At 41.5% G+C, this 21,224-nt stretch overlaps 1 protein-coding gene across 3 annotated transcripts in view, besides 1 other annotated feature; it reads left to right on the plus strand.

The window, feature by feature from the left end:
* The window catches only part of Tnks2 (tankyrase, TRF1-interacting ankyrin-related ADP-ribose polymerase 2), a 59,349-nt gene extending 46,125 nt beyond the window's left edge, over positions 1-13,224 (plus strand). For 2 of the 3 annotated variants that reach the window (XM_006527409.4, XM_006527408.4), the window contains 8 exons: positions 257-339; positions 1,424-1,544; positions 3,813-3,910; positions 5,230-5,304; positions 6,813-6,918; positions 8,456-8,642; positions 9,639-9,795; positions 10,488-13,216. In XM_006527409.4, coding sequence (XP_006527472.1) covers positions 257-339; positions 1,424-1,544; positions 3,813-3,910; positions 5,230-5,304; positions 6,813-6,918; positions 8,456-8,642; positions 9,639-9,795; positions 10,488-10,550 — 890 coding nt within the window. In that variant the 3' untranslated portion in view covers positions 10,551-13,216. Of the gene's footprint in view, positions 1-256; positions 340-1,423; positions 1,545-3,812; positions 3,911-5,229; positions 5,305-6,812; positions 6,919-8,455; positions 8,643-9,638; positions 9,796-10,487 lie in introns of all 3 variants that reach the window. The other variant, NM_001163635.1, reaches the window with a different exon arrangement.
* Positions 15,987-17,908: an enhancer, noted in NCBI's record as "VISTA enhancer mm1641". NCBI's record gives its function as "enhancer in: neural tube[4/5]" and the evidence as "EXISTENCE:transgenic organism evidence [ECO:0001131][PMID:17130149]".

The raw sequence follows: 21,224 nt of genomic DNA on the forward strand, positions 1-21,224 counted from the left end.
GAAAGCCCATGGCCGGTTAACTGTTTAAGCTGAGCATGATAGCACACCACGTGTACAGTGGGTTTCTTAATTTGAGGCTAGCATGGCAGGCATTGAGTTCCAGGCTAGCCGGGGCTGCGCAGTTTGTAGGATTCTTGCAAGTTTTTAGTATTACATAAATGGCTGTTAGTATCTTTGCTGTGCTGTAACATTGCAGATCTTTTATATTCACAGTGGTGTTGTACAATATTCTGATGTGATATTTTATTCCTCCCAGATTCAGGAATCGATTTTAGTATAACTCAGTTCATAAGGAACCTTGGACTTGAGCACTTGATGGATATATTTGAGAGAGAACAGGTGAGTGGGTGAATTCTTTTGTTTGGTTTAGTGTTTAATAGAAAGAGCTAGAAAATGCTTAAAATTAATTAAACCTTCTAAGCTATTGGGAAATTGTTTGTAGGGTGTCTGTTATGTTTAGTGGTGGGCACTGAACCCTGGGCCTCCTGGATGCTATGTGTACTGTGTAGTAGTGTTCTGTCTACTACAGCTCTGAAAGTTAAGAGACTGGAAATCAGTCAATTCCTCATATGGCTTGACCTTGGAGTTTCACTTACTCATTATCTAAAAATTGACCAGTATGTAGAAATAGAGCATCCTCCTTAAAAACATGGTTCCTGACTCATCCCTTTACTACCTACTATGGACAGGAATGAGAATGTGTCAGCCATGTAGTTGAGCTTTTCTGGATAGCCCCAGAGTGTTTTGCCTGCGTGAATGTATACCGCATGCATGCCTGGGGACTGAGGAGGTCAGAAGAGGATGTCAGATCCCTAATGGTTGAAAGCCAGCATGTGGGTACTGGAAACCAAACCCCAGTCCACTTTGACAGAGCAGCACTCTTGCAGGCTCACCAGCTCCTACAGTATTTACAGTATTGCCATTGTTGATGTTGTATAAATGAAACAGGAATAATTATTTCAATTTCATGAAGCTGAAATGATTGGGGTAAGAGTTTGAACAGTGATGCAGAGGTCCTGGAGGGGCTGTGCAAGACGATGGGTAAAGGGTGGGTGTGGAGCGATGGGAAGTACAGTGGGAAGATGAGTCTGAAAGAACATTTGTGATTCAACTTAGTTGTTACAACTTTTTGAGTTCAATAAATGACTTGTTTTCTATAAAGGCTAAAATAATATGAAACGGGGCTAGTGAGGTAGCACGGGGTTTGATTTGGTGACAACTGCCTTCTGTGATGCCATTGAAGGGGGCGGGTGGATGCCCTTTTTGACTGAAGTATAATGCATGCACAGACAGACAAACTTTCATGTAATAAAATATATCTTAAAAAAATAATGTGAAGTAAACATGAATACTTTGAGACTATCAGTGTATGAGTATCTACCAAGTGAGCAAGCATTCTGAATATTTGATTTTCTTTTGTAAGATTACCTTAGATGTCCTAGTTGAAATGGGCCACAAGGAACTGAAAGAGATTGGAATCAATGCCTATGGACATCGACACAAGCTGATTAAAGGAGTTGAAAGGCTGATCTCTGGACAACAAGGTACTTCATGTTAATAACTGGTTGACAGTTTATTTATACAAAGTCTGTGAGGAGTGCTTTTTTTTTTTTTTGGTTTTTTCAAGACAGGGTTTCTCTGTGTAGCCCTGGCTGTACTGGAACTCACTATGTGGACCAGGCTGGCCTCCAACTCAGAAATCCGCCTGCTTCTGCCTCCCAAGTGCTGGGACTAAAGGCGTGCACCACCAGTGCCCCACTCATGACACTAATGTAAATTATATGACCCAAAGTAAAGTTTCTCGTCTCATGTAGAAATTTTAGGATTATTTTAGCTCTTAGAAAATGGGAAGTTAAAAGTAGAAGTTAACCTAGGTCTAAAGTGTTGTGATTATAAACGACCTGGAGCATAGGTGTCTCCCATTCACATGCTAGGAATGATTAAATGATAAAGTCATGTTTTCCGTAGCTAACTTAAAACAGCGTGGGTGAGAGTCCTAAAAAGGAATACTGTGTTACAACAGTTCACTAAAGGAGAATGCAGGTTCTGTTCACTCAGCAGATGTTAGCATTTCTGTGCACCAGAGATCGGTAAAAATTGTGTATTACTTTAGGAGTCAAAAATCACATTTTACCTTTATTATTAAACAGAAACGGTGATTTACTGTAATGCTGATAGAGCACTCAGAGATGTAAAGTAGTGCAGCCACTATGCACATCAGTAAAATTAAATACCGTTGTGATCCAGCATGACCATCACTGGGTGTATAGTTAATGGAACCCAAACCTAGACACAACAGAGAGGGCTGCAAGCCCATATTTATAACTACACAATCTGAAAGAACTAGGAAGTGGAGCCAGCTTATATGTCCATCAACAGGTGACTAGACAAAATGTGTACATACATGCATACATACAAACAAACAGTGGAATTCCAGTCAGCTGTAGTAAATGAAATTTTGGCATTTGCAGAAAACTAGATCACACTGAAGGTTATTATATTACATAAAAATAAGCCAGACTCAGTTAAATACCATTTGTTTTCTCATGTGGCACACAGATTTAAATCTGCATGTGTGGCATAGAAGTAGAAAAGGGATAATGGGAAGTGAGAGGGACACGAGAGGATGGTAGAAGACGTATTTCATAACATCAGAAAGGGAGCTGGGCAGCATAGTGCACGCCTTCAATCCCAGCACTGGAGGCAGAGGCATCTCTTGAGTTCAACAGTGTGAGTTCTGGGACAGCCAGGACTACACAGAGAAATCTGTCTTCAAAAGAAGAAAACAAGGAGGAAAAACAAAACAGACAGGGAGACTGTTTAGAAGCAGGAAAGAGGAAAGGAAGGACAAAGTACTACAGTGCCGTCCATCTTAGGAAGGCCTGGGATGGAACCGGTCGCTTGGTTTGCCAATCAAAAGAGGAATAATTTTTTTAATATTTTAAAATAGGAGGTATGCAACTGGAATTTTAAAAAATTCTATTTATAAAATGAAGAGAGTTTATGTGCATATGTGAGCACCGCCTGCAATCAATACCAGAGAAAGCCAGAAGAGGGCGTCAGATGCTCTGGAACAACAACAACTTGGTTCAGGACCCAGAACCCACATGGCTGTTTACAGCTGTAATCCCAGTCTCAGGGCTCTGAAGGGATTCACATGGTGCACGCTTAGATAAAGTGAATCTAGGTGGAGGATGGCTCAACGGCTAAGAGCACTGATTGCTCTTCCTAAATCTTAAGTTCAGTTCCCACTAACCACATGGGGCTCACCATAAGTAATTGGATCTGATGCTCTGTTCTGACGTGTCTGAGGACAGCTATACTAATCAATTAATTAATTAATTAATTTTAAAGGATCTTAAAAAATTAGTGTGCAGAGGGGAGAGTTGCAAATGGCTTAGTGTTTACGAGTGCTTGTTGCACAACTCTGAGACCAGAGTTCAGCTGTCAGACCCATAGAACAATGAAAGCTGGATGAGAGCCTCCAGCTCAGCTCTGAGGGTCTGATGATAACCCTCTGCTTTTGTGCACACAGGCACACGCACACACACTAGTAGTCTGAATAGCATAGGTTTGATCCTGATAGAGAAAGGACATTGACTGAGAAAACTCGTGCGGTCCAGATGAAGCCTATGTTAATAAGTTCTGACAGTTGTAGTATCTGTTAGAGTCCTGAGGAAAGTTGGGTGGTGTGTGTGCCTGCACTGTCTGCACTTTGCATTCCTATAAATCTAAATCCTTAAGAAGTTAAGATTGGGGGGGGGGGGGCTGATTTATTGGCGGCTTTTTTACTTGTAAATTTCATTTCATAGGTCTTAATCCATATTTAACTCTAAACAACTCTGGTAGTGGAACAATTCTCATAGATCTGTCTCCTGATGATAAAGAATTTCAGTCTGTGGAAGAAGAGGTATGTTCATCACACTTAAATAAATGGATAGGTAGATCTGGCCACCATATTGTTGACTCAGTTGCTGTGTCCTAGAATTTTGCAGATATATTTGAACGTGAATTTTGTTTTTGTTTTTTTAAATTTCTTTTCACCACCTTGATAATTTGTAAATATTTATAATGCAGCTCTCAGTTAACGTTATTTATTTAGGTACTTAAATTGCCATTTCAGTTCATATTGAATTAGAATTCTGTTGGAAAGAAGGTTGCTGTCATTTGAAAATATGCTAGTGTTCACTCCCTCTGAAGGCAACTGTAGCATGAGGAATCTCAGACAGGATTCAACATTTAGATAATATTTATATGGGAAATTTTATTCTGACTTTCTTTCCAAAGAATTCTTTAATCCACTGAAATCTTTGAAGAGTACTTTCCTATCCAGGGTCCCTATTACCTCACCCCCCAACCTCTCGTGTTTGGTTTGGTTTTGTTTTGTTGTTGTTGTTGTTTTGGTTTTTTGAGACATGGTTTTTCTGTATAGCCCTGGCTGTCCTGGAACTCACTCTGTAGACCAGACTAACCTCAAACTCAGAAATCCACCTGCCTTTGCCTCCCAAGGGCTGGGATTAAAGAAGGTGTGCGCCACCACTGCCCGGCAGCCCTTGTGATTGTATTGAAACAAGTTCTCACTATGTTGCCCTGCCTGTCCTGGAACTCACTGTATAGACTATGTTGCCCTAGAACTCAGACATCTGCCTGCCTCTGACTTCTCAGTGTCTTTTATTAAAGGTTATACACCATTACACCCAGCTGTACACACTTCACACTTTATACTTTGATGTACGCATGCCTTATCTGTATGAAGTACGCAGAGATACCAAATTCATAATCCTAAGAAAATACGTTATGTTTTTATTAGGCTAATATTAGCACAACAGAATCATTGATTTGCTTTTATGTTTAACATATTTTACATTCTCTTTCATACTAGTTTACATCATGTAACTTTTTCAGCTATAAACATGTTTTCAGCTATAAACTATAAATACCTCTAGATATACTCACGGTAACCCTGATATTCAAGAGGCAGAGGCAGGTGGGTGGATCTCTGAGTTCAGGGTCAGCCTGGTCTGCAGAGCGTGTTTCAGGACAGCCAGGGCTACACAGAAGAACCCTGTCTCAAGAGAACAAAGATGGTACACAGTTACAGGGTTATGTCCTTTCAGGAAAAATATTAAAACCTATGTTGAATTCTCAGAAATAGTAACAAATAAATTTAAAACAAAACACGAGTCAGAAAAGACAATAATGTGTATGTTTTAAATTACTTTCCATCAGATGCAGAGTACTGTGCGGGAGCACAGAGATGGTGGTCACGCAGGCGGCGTCTTCAACAGATACAACATTCTCAAGGTAACGAGTGACCAGAAACGGGGGCCAAACCAAGTCTGTCATTTCCTCAGCCCAGAGTCTTAAGTAAGGTTGATAAGAACATAGTGATATCTAGCACAGTAGCTTTCTGACATGGCTTCAGGGATTGTGGAGGGAGAGACTATCCTCAAATTTATATTCTTAAAAATTCCAGCCGACTCAGGAGGCAGAGGCAGGCGGATTTCTGAGTTCTAGGCCATCCTGGTCTGCAAAGTGAGTTCCAGGACAGCCAGGGCTACACAGAGAAACCCTGTCTCATTCATAAATAAATAAATAACTCTGTTCATTTGTTGAGCAAAATCTCACTGTCTACATGGGCTAGCTAGTGTAGAATTTAAGTCTCTTGCATCAGCCTTCCTAGTCCTGGGGATAAGATCAGGTTCATGGGCCACCATGCCCACTTTTTTAAAAAATTCATCTATTTTTAGGTTAGACATGTTAGCTCACGCCTTTTAATCACAACAATGAGGAGGCAGAGGCAGGCAGATTTCTGGGTTCTAGCATAGCTAGGGCTACACAGAGAAATTCTCATCTCAAAATAAAAATTATTGAACAATATCAGTATACCATAAAGTAGATGTACTCTTTAAGTTAATGAACACTAAAGCTTACTTAGTGTGGTGTGGTTGTTATCTCCTACCATCAGGTTGTTCAGGCAAGGGGGGGGTCACTTAAGTGTGAAATTGAAAGGCTGATTTCAAAATTTCTATGTTCAATATGAAAAGAATCCATTTCAGCACAATATTTAGTGTGTGTGTGTGTGTGTGTGTACTAGAATAGCTTTATTTTTGTTACATTTTAGACATAAAGATTGTTCATACCAGCTATGGTTCTTGATTACATCTGTTATCCATATTTTGAGTCATTTTGTGGGGTTATTTGTTTGAGCCAATACTAAAACCAAAACACTCAGGTGTCCTGTTAGGGACCACTAGGGGGCTGCAGCACTCAGCACTAGAAATGTCCATTTTGACCATAGTGATGCTCCAAATGAGACCCCGCTTTCGTCTTTAAGTTTTCTCCTGACAAAAATGGGGACTGGGGGGGAAAGAGAGTAATAGGAAAGAAAAATGTGTGGTGGGTGGTTATTTCAAATTGTGTTTATGGTGTTTTGAGCTAGCTAGTCAGGAAAGCAGGGTGTTTGCTCTGTCTCATGCCTCATGCTTCTACAAAATTTATCATGGCTGAGGTGTTTCTGTAAAGACTTAGTGGTAACTTATATTTAACTTCCTATTTTAGGTAATTCTAAAATTGAAGTATTTCATGCAACTTTCATGTATTCGTGGCCTCTTTCCAGCCACGAGTATTGTTTCTCTTTGAAAGAAAAATGTGTGTATGAACTCAGACAGACACAAATTGCATGTACACAACCACATATAGGTGGAGGTCTAAGGACAACTTACGGCAGTTGGTTCTGATATTTGTTTGTTTGTCTGTTTGTTTATATTGGTAAGATAAAAGGCAATATTTCACTTTTCTGCTTTTTATAGATTCAGAAGGTTTGTAACAAGAAATTGTGGGAAAGATATACACACCGGAGAAAAGAAGTTTCTGAAGAAAACCACAACCATGCAAACGAAAGGATGTTATTTCATGGTAAGTTTTTCACACTGCCCTCTCTCTAAGAGTGTAGCTGATGTCCTCTTAATAAAGATAACATTTTTTTTTTAAAGATTTATTTATTTATTTATTATATGTAAGTACATTGTAGCTGTCTTCAGACACTCCAGAAGAGGGGGTCAGATCTTGTTACGGATGGTTGTGAGCCACCATGTGGTTGCTGGGATTTGAACTCTGCACCTTCGGAAGAGCAGTCGGGTGCTCTAACCCACTGAGCCATCTCACCAGCCCCAAAGATAACATTTTTGTAACTTGTACATTTGTGTTCATATCCTCGGTTTCTTTTGTGTTAATATACTTTATAATGAACATTTTTAATAAATTAAGATTACCTTTTTGGTGGCGAGTAAAACGGCTCAGTTTAGTAAAGGCCTTGCCACATGAACCTAATGACCTCTGAATTCCGTCCCCAAACTCTATGATGGAAGGAAAGAAGTAAGTTGTGAGATCACCAACTCTCACTTCACACTCCCCACACTGCTTCTCATGTGCCGTGTGGTGCAGTTTTGGCTAAGCCTCTGTTAGCAAGGACAGGAGAAGGGTCACTATTTGCCCTTGGAATCTCTTATAGCAGATAATGAAAGAGAAGAGGCACAAGGAGAAGAATAAGAGCATGGCAGGCTAGGCTGCTTGGGTACTTCTGACTGTCTAGGAAAGTGCACAGAGGTCAAGCACGGTTGAAGACCTGATGTCTCTTAGCCTCACTGGGTGCAGTGAACTGTGAAGCCCTTAGGGGTCGTGGGTTTTATGTATTTGACTCTGAAATGTGGTAACTTTTGCATTAGAATTTCAAATACTCTGTTGTTTTTCTAATTGAGTCTATCCTTTGGCATCTGAACCACCATCCTATTGGAATCGTTAATCAACATAAGGAATTCTTAGCTCTAAAAATAGCAAGCTCTAGGGTCTGTAGGGATGATTTAGAAGGAACAGAAAGAGCAAATATTGCTGCTGGAGAAGACTGCAGTTAAGTTTCCAAAGCCCGCATTGGGTGTTCAAACTGCCTGTGATTCTGGCTCTCAATGCACATACCACATGGACCTACAGAATTATGCATAGCTTTGTTGTTGGTAGTTTTTGTTTTTGTTTTGTTTTGTTTTTTTTTTAATTAAAAAATGGCAACCAGTTGATAATAGCACATGCCTTTAATCCTATCAATGAGAAGGCAGAGACAGGCAGAATCTATGAGTTTGAGGATAGCCAGGGCTACACAGAGAAACCCTGTCTACAGTTTTTTCTGGCAGTGATTCATGTTCAAGCATTTAACATCCATGGGCCCAGAGGTGATTCTGTGAGGTGCAGGCCTATCTGGTATGCATAGTTCCAAGACAGCCAAGGCTATGTAGAGAGTCTGTCTTAAAAACAAAGAATTTAGCATCCTGGGCTGGGTGTGTGGCTCAGTGCTTGACTGATGTGCACAAAGCTCTGTGTTTAATCCTAGTTCCTTAGAAAAGTTAACTTCTTAGACGGTTTAGTTTTTTCTGAATTGTTGTTGCCCATGTTTGTATTTTAGGGTCTCCTTTTGTGAATGCGATTATCCATAAGGGCTTTGATGAAAGGCATGCATACATAGGTGGCATGTTTGGAGCTGGAATTTATTTTGCTGAGAACTCTTCCAAAAGCAATCAATATGTGTATGGAATTGGAGGTGGCACCGGATGTCCAATTCACAAAGACAGATCGTGTTACATTTGTCACAGGTGAGAGATTACTTGGTACTTTCATAATTAGAACTAATTACATATTTGAGACATATGGAGGGCAAGGCATACCTGACAATTTGAGGGATACAGATTAAACTGTCTCTTCACAAGTTACAATAACAGCTAATATTTACCAAAGGATCTGAGTGGGCCAGCATGATTCTGAGCACTTGATTTGTTTAATTCAACTTCCTTTTGAATACTTGGTTCTCCATAGAGAATGCTAAGGAGAGCCAGGAGGATAGTGCACACACAACGGCTGGCTGAGCTGTGCTGTGCTGTGCTGTGCTGTGCTGTGCTGTGCTGTGCTGTGCTGTGCTGTGCTGTGCTGTGCTGTGTGTGCTGTGTGTGCTGTGCTGTGCTGTGCTGTGCTGTGCTGTGCTGTGCTGTGTGTGCTGTGCTGTGCTGTGCTGTGCTGTGCTGTGCTGTGCTGTGCTGACAGAAGAGGTGGGATGTGTAAGAGTTAAAGGGCCCGGCCAACTTGTGTTATTCTTACTACCATTATTTTCCCACTAAGCTTAGGCTTTCTGTATTATGTTAGGAATTCCCTTCTGGGTAGGAATTACTATCATTTCTATTTTGAGCCACAAATCTATACTATTTAGGAGGCTACAATGTTTCAAATTCTGTAAATTGAATACTTAAATTTTACTTGCCTTCTGTGGTTGAGATTATTAGTAATAAGCAGTGTTCTCAGCTGGGCGTGGTGGTGCACGCCTGTAATCCCAGCACTCAGGAGGCAGAGGCAGGTGGATTTCTGAGTTCGAGGCCAGCCTGGTCTAAAAAGTGAGTTTCAGGACAGCAGGGCTATACAGAGCAACCCTGTCTCAAAAAACCAAAAAACAAACAAACAAGCAGTGTTCTCATACTTCCCCTGAGCTGTTATTGGAATACAGTACTAGAAATATGTTGTCTAGAAATATGTTATTAACATAGAGCTTTGCTGTTCTGGGTTTCTGTGTCCAGGGTAAAATTTTCCTTTTTATGTTTTAGGCAGCTGCTGTTTTGTCGAGTAACCTTGGGAAAGTCTTTCTTGCAGTTCAGCGCAATGAAAATGGCACATTCTCCTCCCGGCCATCACTCGGTCACTGGCCGGCCCAGTGTAAATGGCCTAGCATTAGCTGAATATGTTATTTACAGAGGAGAACAGGTAATTCACTTACATTTGTTTGTCTTTGACAGTGCATGGCTCTTACATGAACAGGACATGTTACCTTAACTGAATTTGGGTGGGTGGGGGGGTTGGGGGTAACTTCAGGTTTGAAAGTTAACAAAATGTTTGTCATAAGATTCTCAAAACCGGGCTGGAGCGCTGGGTGCTCTTCTAGATTACTCATGCAACTCATGGCTGTCTAACTTCAGTTCCAGGGGATCCAACACCCTCATACAGACTTACATGTAGGGAAAACACCAGTACACATAAAACTAAATAAATCATTTTTTAAAATATTTTCAAAATCAGAAAAGAACCATTGATATATCTAACCTATTCAGTTTTCAGTCAAATCTGTATCTTTTTCTTTTCTTTTTTTTTTTTTTTTTCTGTAAAATATAGCAATGATGTGTAATTTTTCCTGCAATAATTGACAAAGACCTAATAAAAAGCCAGTGTAAATCAGCATTCTAAGTCAAAGTATGTGGCAGAATTCCCTCTGTTACTGATAACAGACAAAAACATGTATTTACATCTCACCCTAGACCTACCTGCTTCTGAGGGTTGGAAGAGAACTGGGAAGATAGGAGTCAGTCGGGGAACAGTGGTTGGGTTGTGTAGGACTCAAGGCCATCTTGACATACAATAAAACACACTTGCTAACATTTGAACTAATCTTTCTTTTCCAGGCTTATCCTGAATATCTAATTACTTACCAGATTGTAAGGCCTGAAGGTATGGTTGATGGCTGAAACCAGTTCCCCCAGACGAAATGTCCTGAAGCAGCTGACGGCCTCTTAAGTTTCACTCCTTGGCAGGAAAACAATTCATGCTGACTACAGGCCTGTGGCACAAATGATAAAATGTGAACGAAGCCCAGCGTTGTGACTTGATGAAGCTTTAACAGTGTACAGTGTTTCTGAGTGTTTCCTGTTCTCAGCACTTTAACAGATGCCATTCCAGGTTCAACTGGGTTTGTCTGTCCTAAATTATAAACAGTTAACTTGAATCTTTTATACGTCGTGCATTGGTTCTAACAAAAATGGTAATCCCTCAACAGAACTCATTTTACTAATCAGTACTGTGTTCTTTAAAACACAGCATTTACACTGAATACAATTTCATTTGTAAAATGTAAATAAGAGCTTTTGTACTAGCCCGATATTTATTTACATCGCTTTGTACTATAAACTGTTCTAGAGCTGCAGCGGTTCACAGAGTATTTTCATATGTGTTGCTCATCCGTGTTTCATCTGTCGTCGCCTGACTGATCGCTACGTTTGATTCCAGAGGCTGCTCGGTTGCTAATAGAGAGTTAGTGGGGAAACATTGACTTAACAAATTTAATTTACTGATGGAAGCATTTCTCTATTAATAGAAATCTTTCTAATTTAAGAATTTTATGAATACTCTTGGAATTTAATTGGTGATGCCTTTGTGTCTAGAAGGCACACATCCCAGAGAGCTCTGGTGTGACGTGATGGGGACTTGTGGCTAGAGAAGATCTTCAATGGCCTTAAGCTCTGGGTCTTGCTCTAGAGAGGTCTCTGATGTCCTCGACCTCAGAGCAGAACTCTCTTCAAGTTTTGAAGATGCTAAGCCCCAGCTTCTGAACTCTTAGTGCTCTGATCGTGAACTGTAAGTGGACACGGGGAAGGCAATGGTGGATAATTTCCCAATCAGGTCTAATTACCTTAAATCTAAAACGGAGGAATAACAAGTGGAAATGGATAGGTTTTTTAAATTTAAGTTTTTCTTGATCTTATGGATATATTATAGCCAGTGTATTTATCATGAGTAAATACAACCTAAAACCATAGGTGTGAGTGTCTGTGTCTGTGGCAGCCTCTGGAATGGGCAAGCCTAGTGCTTCCTACTTCTGTCAAGGCATTCTGCCCAGTTGGAAAAACACTGTCACAGGCTCAAGTTCAGTATGGCAGCTGTGGAAGAAATTACTTTCCATGAAAGGCTATTTTTACTATTCTCTAATGTAAGCCTTACACTTAGCATCTTGCATTGCACAGAGACCTGCCGTACTGCATGGCGGTACACTCAGAAATCAAGGAGAGATTTTTATCCACCTAAGTTTTTGTAAATGAGGATGTCCTCTTCACTCTCTGTACACTTTCTCTTTGTTTTACATTTTATTTGGTCTCTTAATTACCTACCTGGTCCTTTATAGAATCTTGTACATAGAGTTGCTTGAAAGTTAAGTTTCCCATCCTGTGAGTTAAGAGAAATGTATGTCTGGAGTTGTTCCTAAGATGTGAATTGTGGTCAAGGGTTAAGAGGTCAAATCCTGACCTAGAAATGCTTTTATACAGCTCTCTGCTAACTACAAATATCCTAAAATCATTTCTTGAACATAAAAGGAGTATGCCAAATTTTATATAAATTTTTCAGGTTCTGTAAGCTTCTGGGTTTTATAGTTAAAAGATAATGAAGTTAATTAGTGGGGTTTATATTTACGTACTTTTCAAAGTTTGGCCTATGTTACTCTGTGTGGATCTGGAATTGTTTTTCATGTAGAATCATGGTCTGGTTATGACCCGTGTTACCTCCTAACCCATTGCTTATGTGTGTTCCCATTGTGGTCAATACGCTGGCATGGCAATGTTTATTGGGAGCTGGGAGTTTGGGGGTGTGGTTTAGTGCTTTGCATGAAATACCTTTATAATAATGGAATTGCTTTTTCTTTTGCCTTGTGATTTTTTTTTGAGGTGAAATTTAATTTGTGTATGTGTGTGTGTGTAGTGTTCTGCCCATCTGAGTGTCTACTTGTATCACATTCCATGCCTCACTTAATTCTTAATAAACTGTTTACTTGTTTTCTGGGTAGCATGGTAATTCATTGAAATTACAGTAAATCGTAATTGCAAGAGAACAGTGTAGTTTTGAGTCTAATCGTGACAGGGTGCAGCATAAATGTAAGATGTAGAATGTGGTGGCCATACTTGCTCAGATGCTTCATGATGAAGGTAAGATGTGTTTGGCGTCCACACCATCCAGTATGACTTTGGTAGTCCTTAAAATTCATTCACGAAAATCAGTCTGCTTAACTTACAAAGAGAAATATATTTTTGTTTTCTATGTCATAAAAACATTCTTGATAAGTTTCCAAATCCCAGTTAGTCATATTTTTTCTCTAAAAGGAAAAAAAAGTAGTGTATTTTATATTTCCATATGCTAATGACATGTCTGTAATTAGTCTTCAGTGTTCCATAAGAAGAGAGTGATGGTACAAGTATCCCTAAGTATCACTTTGAAGTCTACATAAACTGCTTTATCTTCCTGCTTCTTTTAAGATGATACTGAAGTGTTTGCTTGCTGTTTGCTGAGCGTGCATGCCCACGTATGATGTGATCCAGTTGTTTGAAGATTGAGGCAAGAAAACATGCAAATAAACTTCCCAAAGCTATTAACTAATAGTTCTCTTGATTGTGCCTTTACCTCTGTCTTAGAGTTTCATTGCTGTGATGAAGCAATATGATGGTAGCAACTCTTATAAAGGAACACATTTAATTGGGTCTGGCTTAATGGTTTCAGAGGTTTAGCCCATCATCATCATGAGAAGCATGCAGGCCAGCTTGCTGCAGGAGCTAAGAGTTCTTGGCAGGCAGGCAGCAAGGAGAGACTGTCCCACTGGGATGGCTTGAGCATATATGAGACATCAAAGCCTGCCTCCACGGTGACATACTTCCTCCAACGACAAACTACTTCAGCAAGGCTACACCTGCTAATAGTGCCGTTCCCTGTGGGCTAAGCACTCAAACACAGGAGTCTGTGGGGTCCATTCCTTTTCAACCACCACGCTTCCTGACCTGCCCAGACAGCAGTGGTTCCCCTCACAAGAACTGTTAGGAAGGACGAGAGGACTGCCCTTCACTATCTCCCAGTCCCTGTACACACCCTGTGTTTCCTGGCTCATGTGGGTTGTGGCCTGAAGTAGTTACCATCTTGGATGACTTCTATGTGTCCTCTCCATTTAGTCACTTATAGTTGCCATTCCCATAACACAGATATGCAGGGAGCCCTCAGAAAGGGGTACCAGCATATCCCAGAGCAGTCTACACAAAAGTAAGGTCTGCTAATGGGCTTGAAATTTCTTTTATAAAATTACTGATTTGCAACAGACTAGAAATTGTAATTTGAGTCAGGTGTGGTGCACACCTTTAATCTAAGCACCCAGGAGGCAGAGGCATGTGGACCTCTTGAGTTCAAGGACAGCCTGGCCTTGTCTACAAAACAAGTTCTAGGGAAGACACAGAGAAACCAAGTCTTGAAAATCAGAAAGTACTTTAAGTCTAAGAACCAGCGTCTGAATGAGGGGAACCTGACTCGGTTTGCTGTCTTTCACGTATACATGCAGACGAGCACCCGTCCCTGTCACATATTTACTGGGTTACATGTTTTGGGTTTTTAACCCAGGCTGCTCTCAAATTCAGTTATACCTCAGCCTCCTTGATGCTAAGATTACCTATGCCTAGCAAGTGTTATGTGGGCATACACACAGGCAATGCACCCATATGCATAAAGAAACCAAAGCTCTGAGAAACTAAAAGGCAGCTCAACCCTTCATTTCCCTCAGAACAGAAGGAACACAAGGTAGGAAGATTATGGCACCTAATTTTACCAGTGGTGACTGTCATTCCTAGCCTCAAGAAGAATTCGGGGTTAACAGGGATTGATAGCACTTGGCATGTACTATTGCCAGGGATTTATGTGGGTGGGGCATGGCTGCTGCTGGGAACTGATCTACTTTGAGAATCAGAAAAATAAGGGAGACAGTCCTGTCTCATACAAGCTCTGAACATGCAGTGGTGTGTTATTTCATTACACATTACTTAGCCCCGTGAGCTTTGCAAATAGATGCTGGGGATTTGAACTCAAGTTCTCCTGTTTGTGCAGCAAGCACCACTAAGCCATCTTCCCAGCCCTTCATTCCTTCTAAAGTCTCAACATTACATGGAGGGAGCAGTAGCTAAAGACACTACAGCAGTAACAACATAGCAAGGCTACAACTAGTGATAGAAGTAAACCGGTTTCCTAAGAGGTTGACTACCAAAAAAAACAGTAATATAGGGGGCTGGAGAGATGGCAAAGCAGTTAAGAGCACTGATTGCTCTTCCAGAGCTCCTGAGTTCAATTCCCAGCAACTACATGATGGTTCACAACCATCTGTAATTGGAACCAATGCCCTCTTTTGATGTGTCTGAAGACAGCAACAGTGTACTCATATATAAAATAATTAAATCTTAGCCAGGCACTGGTGGCGCACGCCTTTGATCCCAGCACTCGGGAGGCAGAGGCAGGCGGATTTCTGAGTTCGAGGCTAGCCTGGTCTACAGAGTGAGTTCCAGGACAGCCAGAGCTACACAGAGAAACCCTGTCTCTAAAAAACAAACAAAAACGCATAATAATAATAATTATCATCTTAAAAAATAAAAAAGTAATATCAAGAGGCCAAGACCTATAAAATAGGTATCTGTGTTACACTCCCCACGAAGCTCAGGGATTGTGAGCAGAAAAGGGGGTGGGGGTGAGAGATTATAAAGATTATATGTCTGTTACAAAGCTACTTACTGGGTATTGCACACATAACTGACGTAAGATCAAGCCAACAGGAATCCAAGCATGGTTGGAGAAAGATTATGAGGTCCTTGCCCTATCTATGCAGCTTTTCAACCGGAAAAGGAGGAGGAGCTATGTGTGTTGTGTTGTGTTTTGTCTTGTTTTGTTTTATTGAATACCCAAGCTCCAGTCGATGGCCCCATGCCTAGGCACTAAAGGAACTCTGGGTATTAATACATGAGATTGGGAGGGAAGAGTGGGAATAGGGGAATCACTGGGAGAGGAAGGAATAGTGGTGGGATGGATTGAATCCAACCATACGTGGATGAATATTAATTGTTTTTAAATAATAATAATCACGGTTATCAAATCCACCCAGTTGCATCAATATTATATTACACCCAACTCTTATACCATGAGCCAGATAATCCCATCTGTTTTAGATGAGAACAGGAGAGCTCAAGAATTAAACTCAAGGCCTGTGACTGGTCAGTAGAGTCCTTTCTGACCCCCACCCCACATTTAAACAACTGAGATGCAGGGTCAATCAGTATCTATCTCTGTGTCACAGTCTCAGCGCATGCCGTGGCTCTAATGGAACTTTTGTTTTCTCCTCACCCTGGCCAGTTCACAGATTTACCACAAGAGTTCTCTAATCTCAAAGCAGAAACCCACTTCAGCTTCTCTTCCAAAAAAGAAATATGTGCCTAGGCCAGAAGAATGCATCAGACTCCCATAGACCTGGAGTTAAGGATGCTTGTGAGTCACCATGTGGATGCTGGAAACTGAACCCGGGATCCTCTGGAAGGGCAGCCAGTGCTCGCTCTTCTTAACTACAGAGCCAATTCTCCATCACCACTACCACTACCACTACCCTCTCTCACATGCACACCTGTATTTTAAACTGACCCAGGGAGGATTGGTGGAATCAGGCTGAACCTGTAACGGAAAGGCTTATAGCGATTCCTAGTAAAGGAGATTGTTTCTATTCTGACTACTGGACAAAAGACTGAATCTGGGCATAAGTGACCTGACTGCTGGTTAATGGATTTTTTTGTATGAAAAGGCTAGCATGTTCCAATGGAAGCGAATATAGTCTATTATCTATAGGTCGGGATTAAACAAACTAACCCAATAGGAATTTGTGCTGTTGCTTGGATGGAAGATGAATCCATCTGCGTGCAAAGAATGACCAAAGACCCATGGCTCAGTGGGCAGGAAGGGCACAGGGGAGACCACCCGTCCACATAATCAGACATTCACGGTTCCCACTGCCTTGCTCCATTGTGTCCAAATGTGAGAAGCTGCTCTCCCGTCCTCCTGTACAAAGCTCTTTATTGGTCTTTAGTGAGGCATGATCCTGGCTGCTTCACCCCAGCTGCCAGCCTCGGAAGGGCTTTGGCTTGATGGTGTCTGGCAGTGTTGCCCCCAGGAGATTTATGGTCTGTGAAAGATAGTCAAATTAGCACCCTGAGCATTCCTGCTAGGATTAGAGGCCCACATTTGCATGCTGCTCTGACATACCAAGGCATCTTTTCCCAGCCTTGCCGGGGAGGGTAATTAGACGGAGCTGGTCACACACCCCTGGCCCAGCTGGGCCAGGCAAAGGGTCACTATGCTTTCCAGAGACATTATTTGGGATTTAACACTTTTTAATTGCTGAACCTCCCAGACTGGAATGGTAAGCCTCCCCTTCGGGAGCTGAATGAGGGCAACTGACTCCATGGGAGAAAAGAGCCAGCCCTTCTGTATGGAGTGGATAGACCCCTCCAGCTACAGGAGGAGTCTGGAGGTGCCTCCGAAGACAAAGGCTTAAGTCATACAAATTACTGGTGTTAACAGCAAAGTGTTTTCACTGTACAAGAAGGAAAATGAGAGGAAAAGTATAACGGAGTTTTTTTTTAAAATCATCATATACACATGTACTCTAACTGCATCTATGCCTGCATTGCCAGAAGATTCCATTACGTATGGCTGTAAGCCACCATGTGGTTGCTGGCAATTGAACTCAGGACCTCTGGAAGAGCAGCCAGTTCTCTTAACCACTGAGCCATCTCTCCAGCCCTAATTTTTTTTTTTTAAGATTTATTTATTTATTCATTAGTACACTGTAGCTGTCTTCAGATGCACCAGAAGAGGGCGTCAGATCTCATTACGGATGGTTGTGAGCCACCATGTGGTTACTGGGATTTGAACTCAGGACCTTCGGAAGAGCAGTCAGTGGTCTTAACCGCTGAGCCATCTTGCCAGGCCCCAATAATGTACTGCCGAAATTTTTGTATGAATGTTTACTTATTTGTTTATACGTAAGAGTACTCTAGTTGCTTGTGCACCTGCCTGCCAGAAGAGGGCGTCAGGTCCCATTACAGATGGTTGTGAGCCACCATGTGGTTGCTCAGAAGTGGATGCTCAGAGCCTCTGGAAGAGCAGACAGTGCTCTTAACCGCAGAGCCATGTCTCCAGCCCCCGAAAGCTGTTTTCTATGCAGTGGACAGATAGTTTGGCTTTTCTGCGTTTTGGGTTTGTGGGCTGAGGATCAAACTTGACACAAGCACTCTACCACGGAACAGTGTCTCCAATGTGCTGGACTTGTTTTCACAAAGCCAAATCATATTGTTCACCTTGAACAGTCTTTTAAGCTTATGTCACATTCATTTTCTCATGTTGCTATCTGTCCAATATTTACTTTATCTTCTTTTTAAAATATTTTTATTATTACATATTTTCCTCAATTACATTTAGAATGCTATCCCAAAAGTCCCCCATACCCTCCCCCCCACTTCCCTACCCAGCCATTCCCACTTTTGGCCCTGGCGTTCCCCTGTACTGGGGCATATAAAGTTTGCGTGTCCAATGGGCCTCTCTTTCCAGTGATGGCCGACTAGGCCATTTTTTGATACATATGCAGCTAGAGTCAAGAGCTCCGGGGTACTGGTTAATTCATAATGTTGTTCCACCTACAGGGTTGCAGATCTCTTTAGCTACTTGGGGGCCCTGTGCTCCATCCAATAGCTGACTGTGATCATCCACTTCTGTGTTTGCTAGGCCCCGGCCTAGTCTCACAAGAGACAGCTATATCAGGGTCCTTTCAGCCAACGCTTGCTAGTGTATGCAATGTTACTTTATCTTCTTTTGTATGTGTGTGTACAATGTGTATGAATGCAAGCATGTATGCAGTGATAACATTTGTGGAGGCTGAGGACAATATCAGGCTACATTTCTCATTTTCCTTGTTAGCGACAGGGCCTCTTTGCTGTTTAGCCTGCTGCATAGACCAGGCTAGCTGGTGTGATGCTGGGGCCGTTTGTATTAAATATAATAATGTCCTTGAAGCTCTTTGATTCAGGGCCTGAATGGCAGTCTACTCCAGTGGTCCCCAACCTTCCTAATGTAGAGACCCTTTAATATACCTCCTCATAGTGTGGTGACCCCCATCCATAAAATTATTTTTGTTGATACTTCGTAACTAATTTTTCTACTGTTATGAATCCTAGTGTGAGTATTCTTAGAGATGGGTTTGTCAAAGGGGTTGAGACACATAAGTTGAAAACCGTTGGTTTAGTTAGATTACCTACTGGGTACGGGGGAACTGAAGGTCCTTGGTACCAGTTTCCATCAAGTTTAAAGTAAATAAAGGAGGCAGATGAGCAAACACTTGATGAGCAGCCAGGATCTTACAAGGTTCGAGGGCAGGCTTGGTTGGGCAGATTTCTTGGGAAGGCAGTTACTTGTCTTTTTATTTTAGCTGTCATCAGACACCAGAAGAGGGCATCAGATCCCATTACAGATGATTGTGAGCCACCATGTGGTTGCTGGGAATTGAACTCAGGGCCTCTAGAAGAACAGGCAGTGTTCTTAACTGCTGAGCCAGCTCTCCAGCCCCTACTTGTCTCTTCAAGGACTCTGAGAGTCCTTACATACATACAGCTGTGTGTAAATTCACAGCTACATCTATCTCAATGGCTGTAATTCACCAAGTACCACTGATTGTCCTCGATAGACATGTCTACTGGCAATCAGTTTATTTTACTCTTTTTAAATTATATTTTATTTATGTGTTTATCTGTGTGCCTCATGTGCCACCACAAGCACCTTTACCCATTACACCATCCTGTCAGCCCCCTTTAATCTTAATCACTAACATTAACTCTCAAACCACACACTACCCTTCAGGGGTTTTTTGGGTTGTTTTGTTTTGTTTTGTTTTGTGTTGTTGGTTTTGGTTTTGAGACATGGTTTCTCTATTAGCCCTGACTGTCCTGGAACTTGATCTATATAGTCCAGATCTCTCATAATGAAAGTGTTTGACGTAAGGGAGAAGAAAGTGAAAGTGTGATTTTTATGTTTGCTTTTAAATACCAGTTAATATTTGAATAGCTATTGCATTTATACAGCTCAAAATATAATAATAATATAATAATAATAATAATAATAATAATAATAATAAAGATTTATTTATTTTTGGGCTGGAGAGATGGCTCAGTGGTTAAGAGCACCGACTGCTCTTCTAGAAGTCCTGAGTTCAAATTCCAGCAACCACATGGTGGCTCACAACCATCTGTAATGAGATCTGACACCCTCTTCTGGTGCACATAATAATAAATACATCTTAAAAAAAAAAAAAAGATCCTGGTGGTGGTGGTGCACTCCTTTAACCCCAGCACTCGGGAGGCAGAGGCAGGCAGATTTTTGAGTTCGAGGCCAGCCTGGTCTACAAAGTGAGTTCCAGGACAGTCAGGTCTATACAGAGAAACCCTGTCTCAAAAAAAAAAAAAAAAAAAAAAAAAAGATTTATTTATTTTTATTTATATGAGTAGCTGTCTTCAGACACACACCAGAAGAGTGCATTGGTTGCTGAGAATTGAACTCAGGAACTCTGGAAGAGCAGTCAGTGCTCTTAACTGCTGAGTCATTTCTCCAGTCCTCATCTCTCCTTTTATTTTTCTTTATTTTATTTTTTTTTTTGGGGTGGGGGGTTTGAGACAGAGTTTCTCTGTAGCCCTGGCTGTCCTGGAACTCACTTTGTAGACCAGGCAGGCCTCGAACTCAGAAATCTGCCTGCCTCTGCCTCCCAATTGCTGGGATTAAAGGCGTGCGCCACCACACCCGGCTTCATCTCTCCTTTTAAAACACAAAGACATCCTATACTTTTCCTCTCAACAATATATTTCTATGTCTACAACACACATCTAGGCTACACTAGTTAATGTTAACTCCATCAAAAGGAGAATTAAGTTTTTGGGATGTTGAGACTAGAACCCAGACCCTTCTGGCAAGGCAAGTACTCTACTACCAGGCTACACCCCTGGCTTCTTTTTAATTTTTCCTCTCATCTGGCTAAAAAGCAGCTTAGCTCAGCACGGAGATCCTCATATAATCACAGGCCAAGGGTTGAAAGAACTTCTTGAGGTCATATTTCTGTGATCCAGTTGAGGGCAGCTGTTTGTATGCATTACTGTCTTTGGACCATGACACAGGAGGAAGAAAAATGTTTCATGGAGGTCAGAAATTGGAGGCTCACATATGCCCTGTGATCGCAGGCAAAGTCGTCATGGAGTACTGGTGCCTGACCTATAACTCTCCTATGTCATGCATGAGTGAGTATGTATGTGAGGAGTGTGTGTACATCTGAATGTGAGTCTATGCATGTGTGTGGAAACCAGAAGTGTCCTCCTCTGTCTCCCTCGAGACAGTCTTTTCACTGATTGGCTGACCAGATGAGCTGGTCAGGAAACTAGGAATCTACAAGTCTCCACCACTCAGCACTGAGGTGCAGACCCAGACTGTCTTGTCAACTTTTCGGAGCTTTTAGGCCCTTTTTGTGGATTCTGGTGGTCCGAGACTAGGGCCTGGTG

The sequence above is a fragment of the Mus musculus genome, chromosome 19 (genome assembly GCF_000001635.26).
Source record: "Mus musculus strain C57BL/6J chromosome 19, GRCm38.p6 C57BL/6J".
Taxonomy (NCBI): domain Eukaryota; kingdom Metazoa; phylum Chordata; class Mammalia; order Rodentia; family Muridae; genus Mus; species Mus musculus.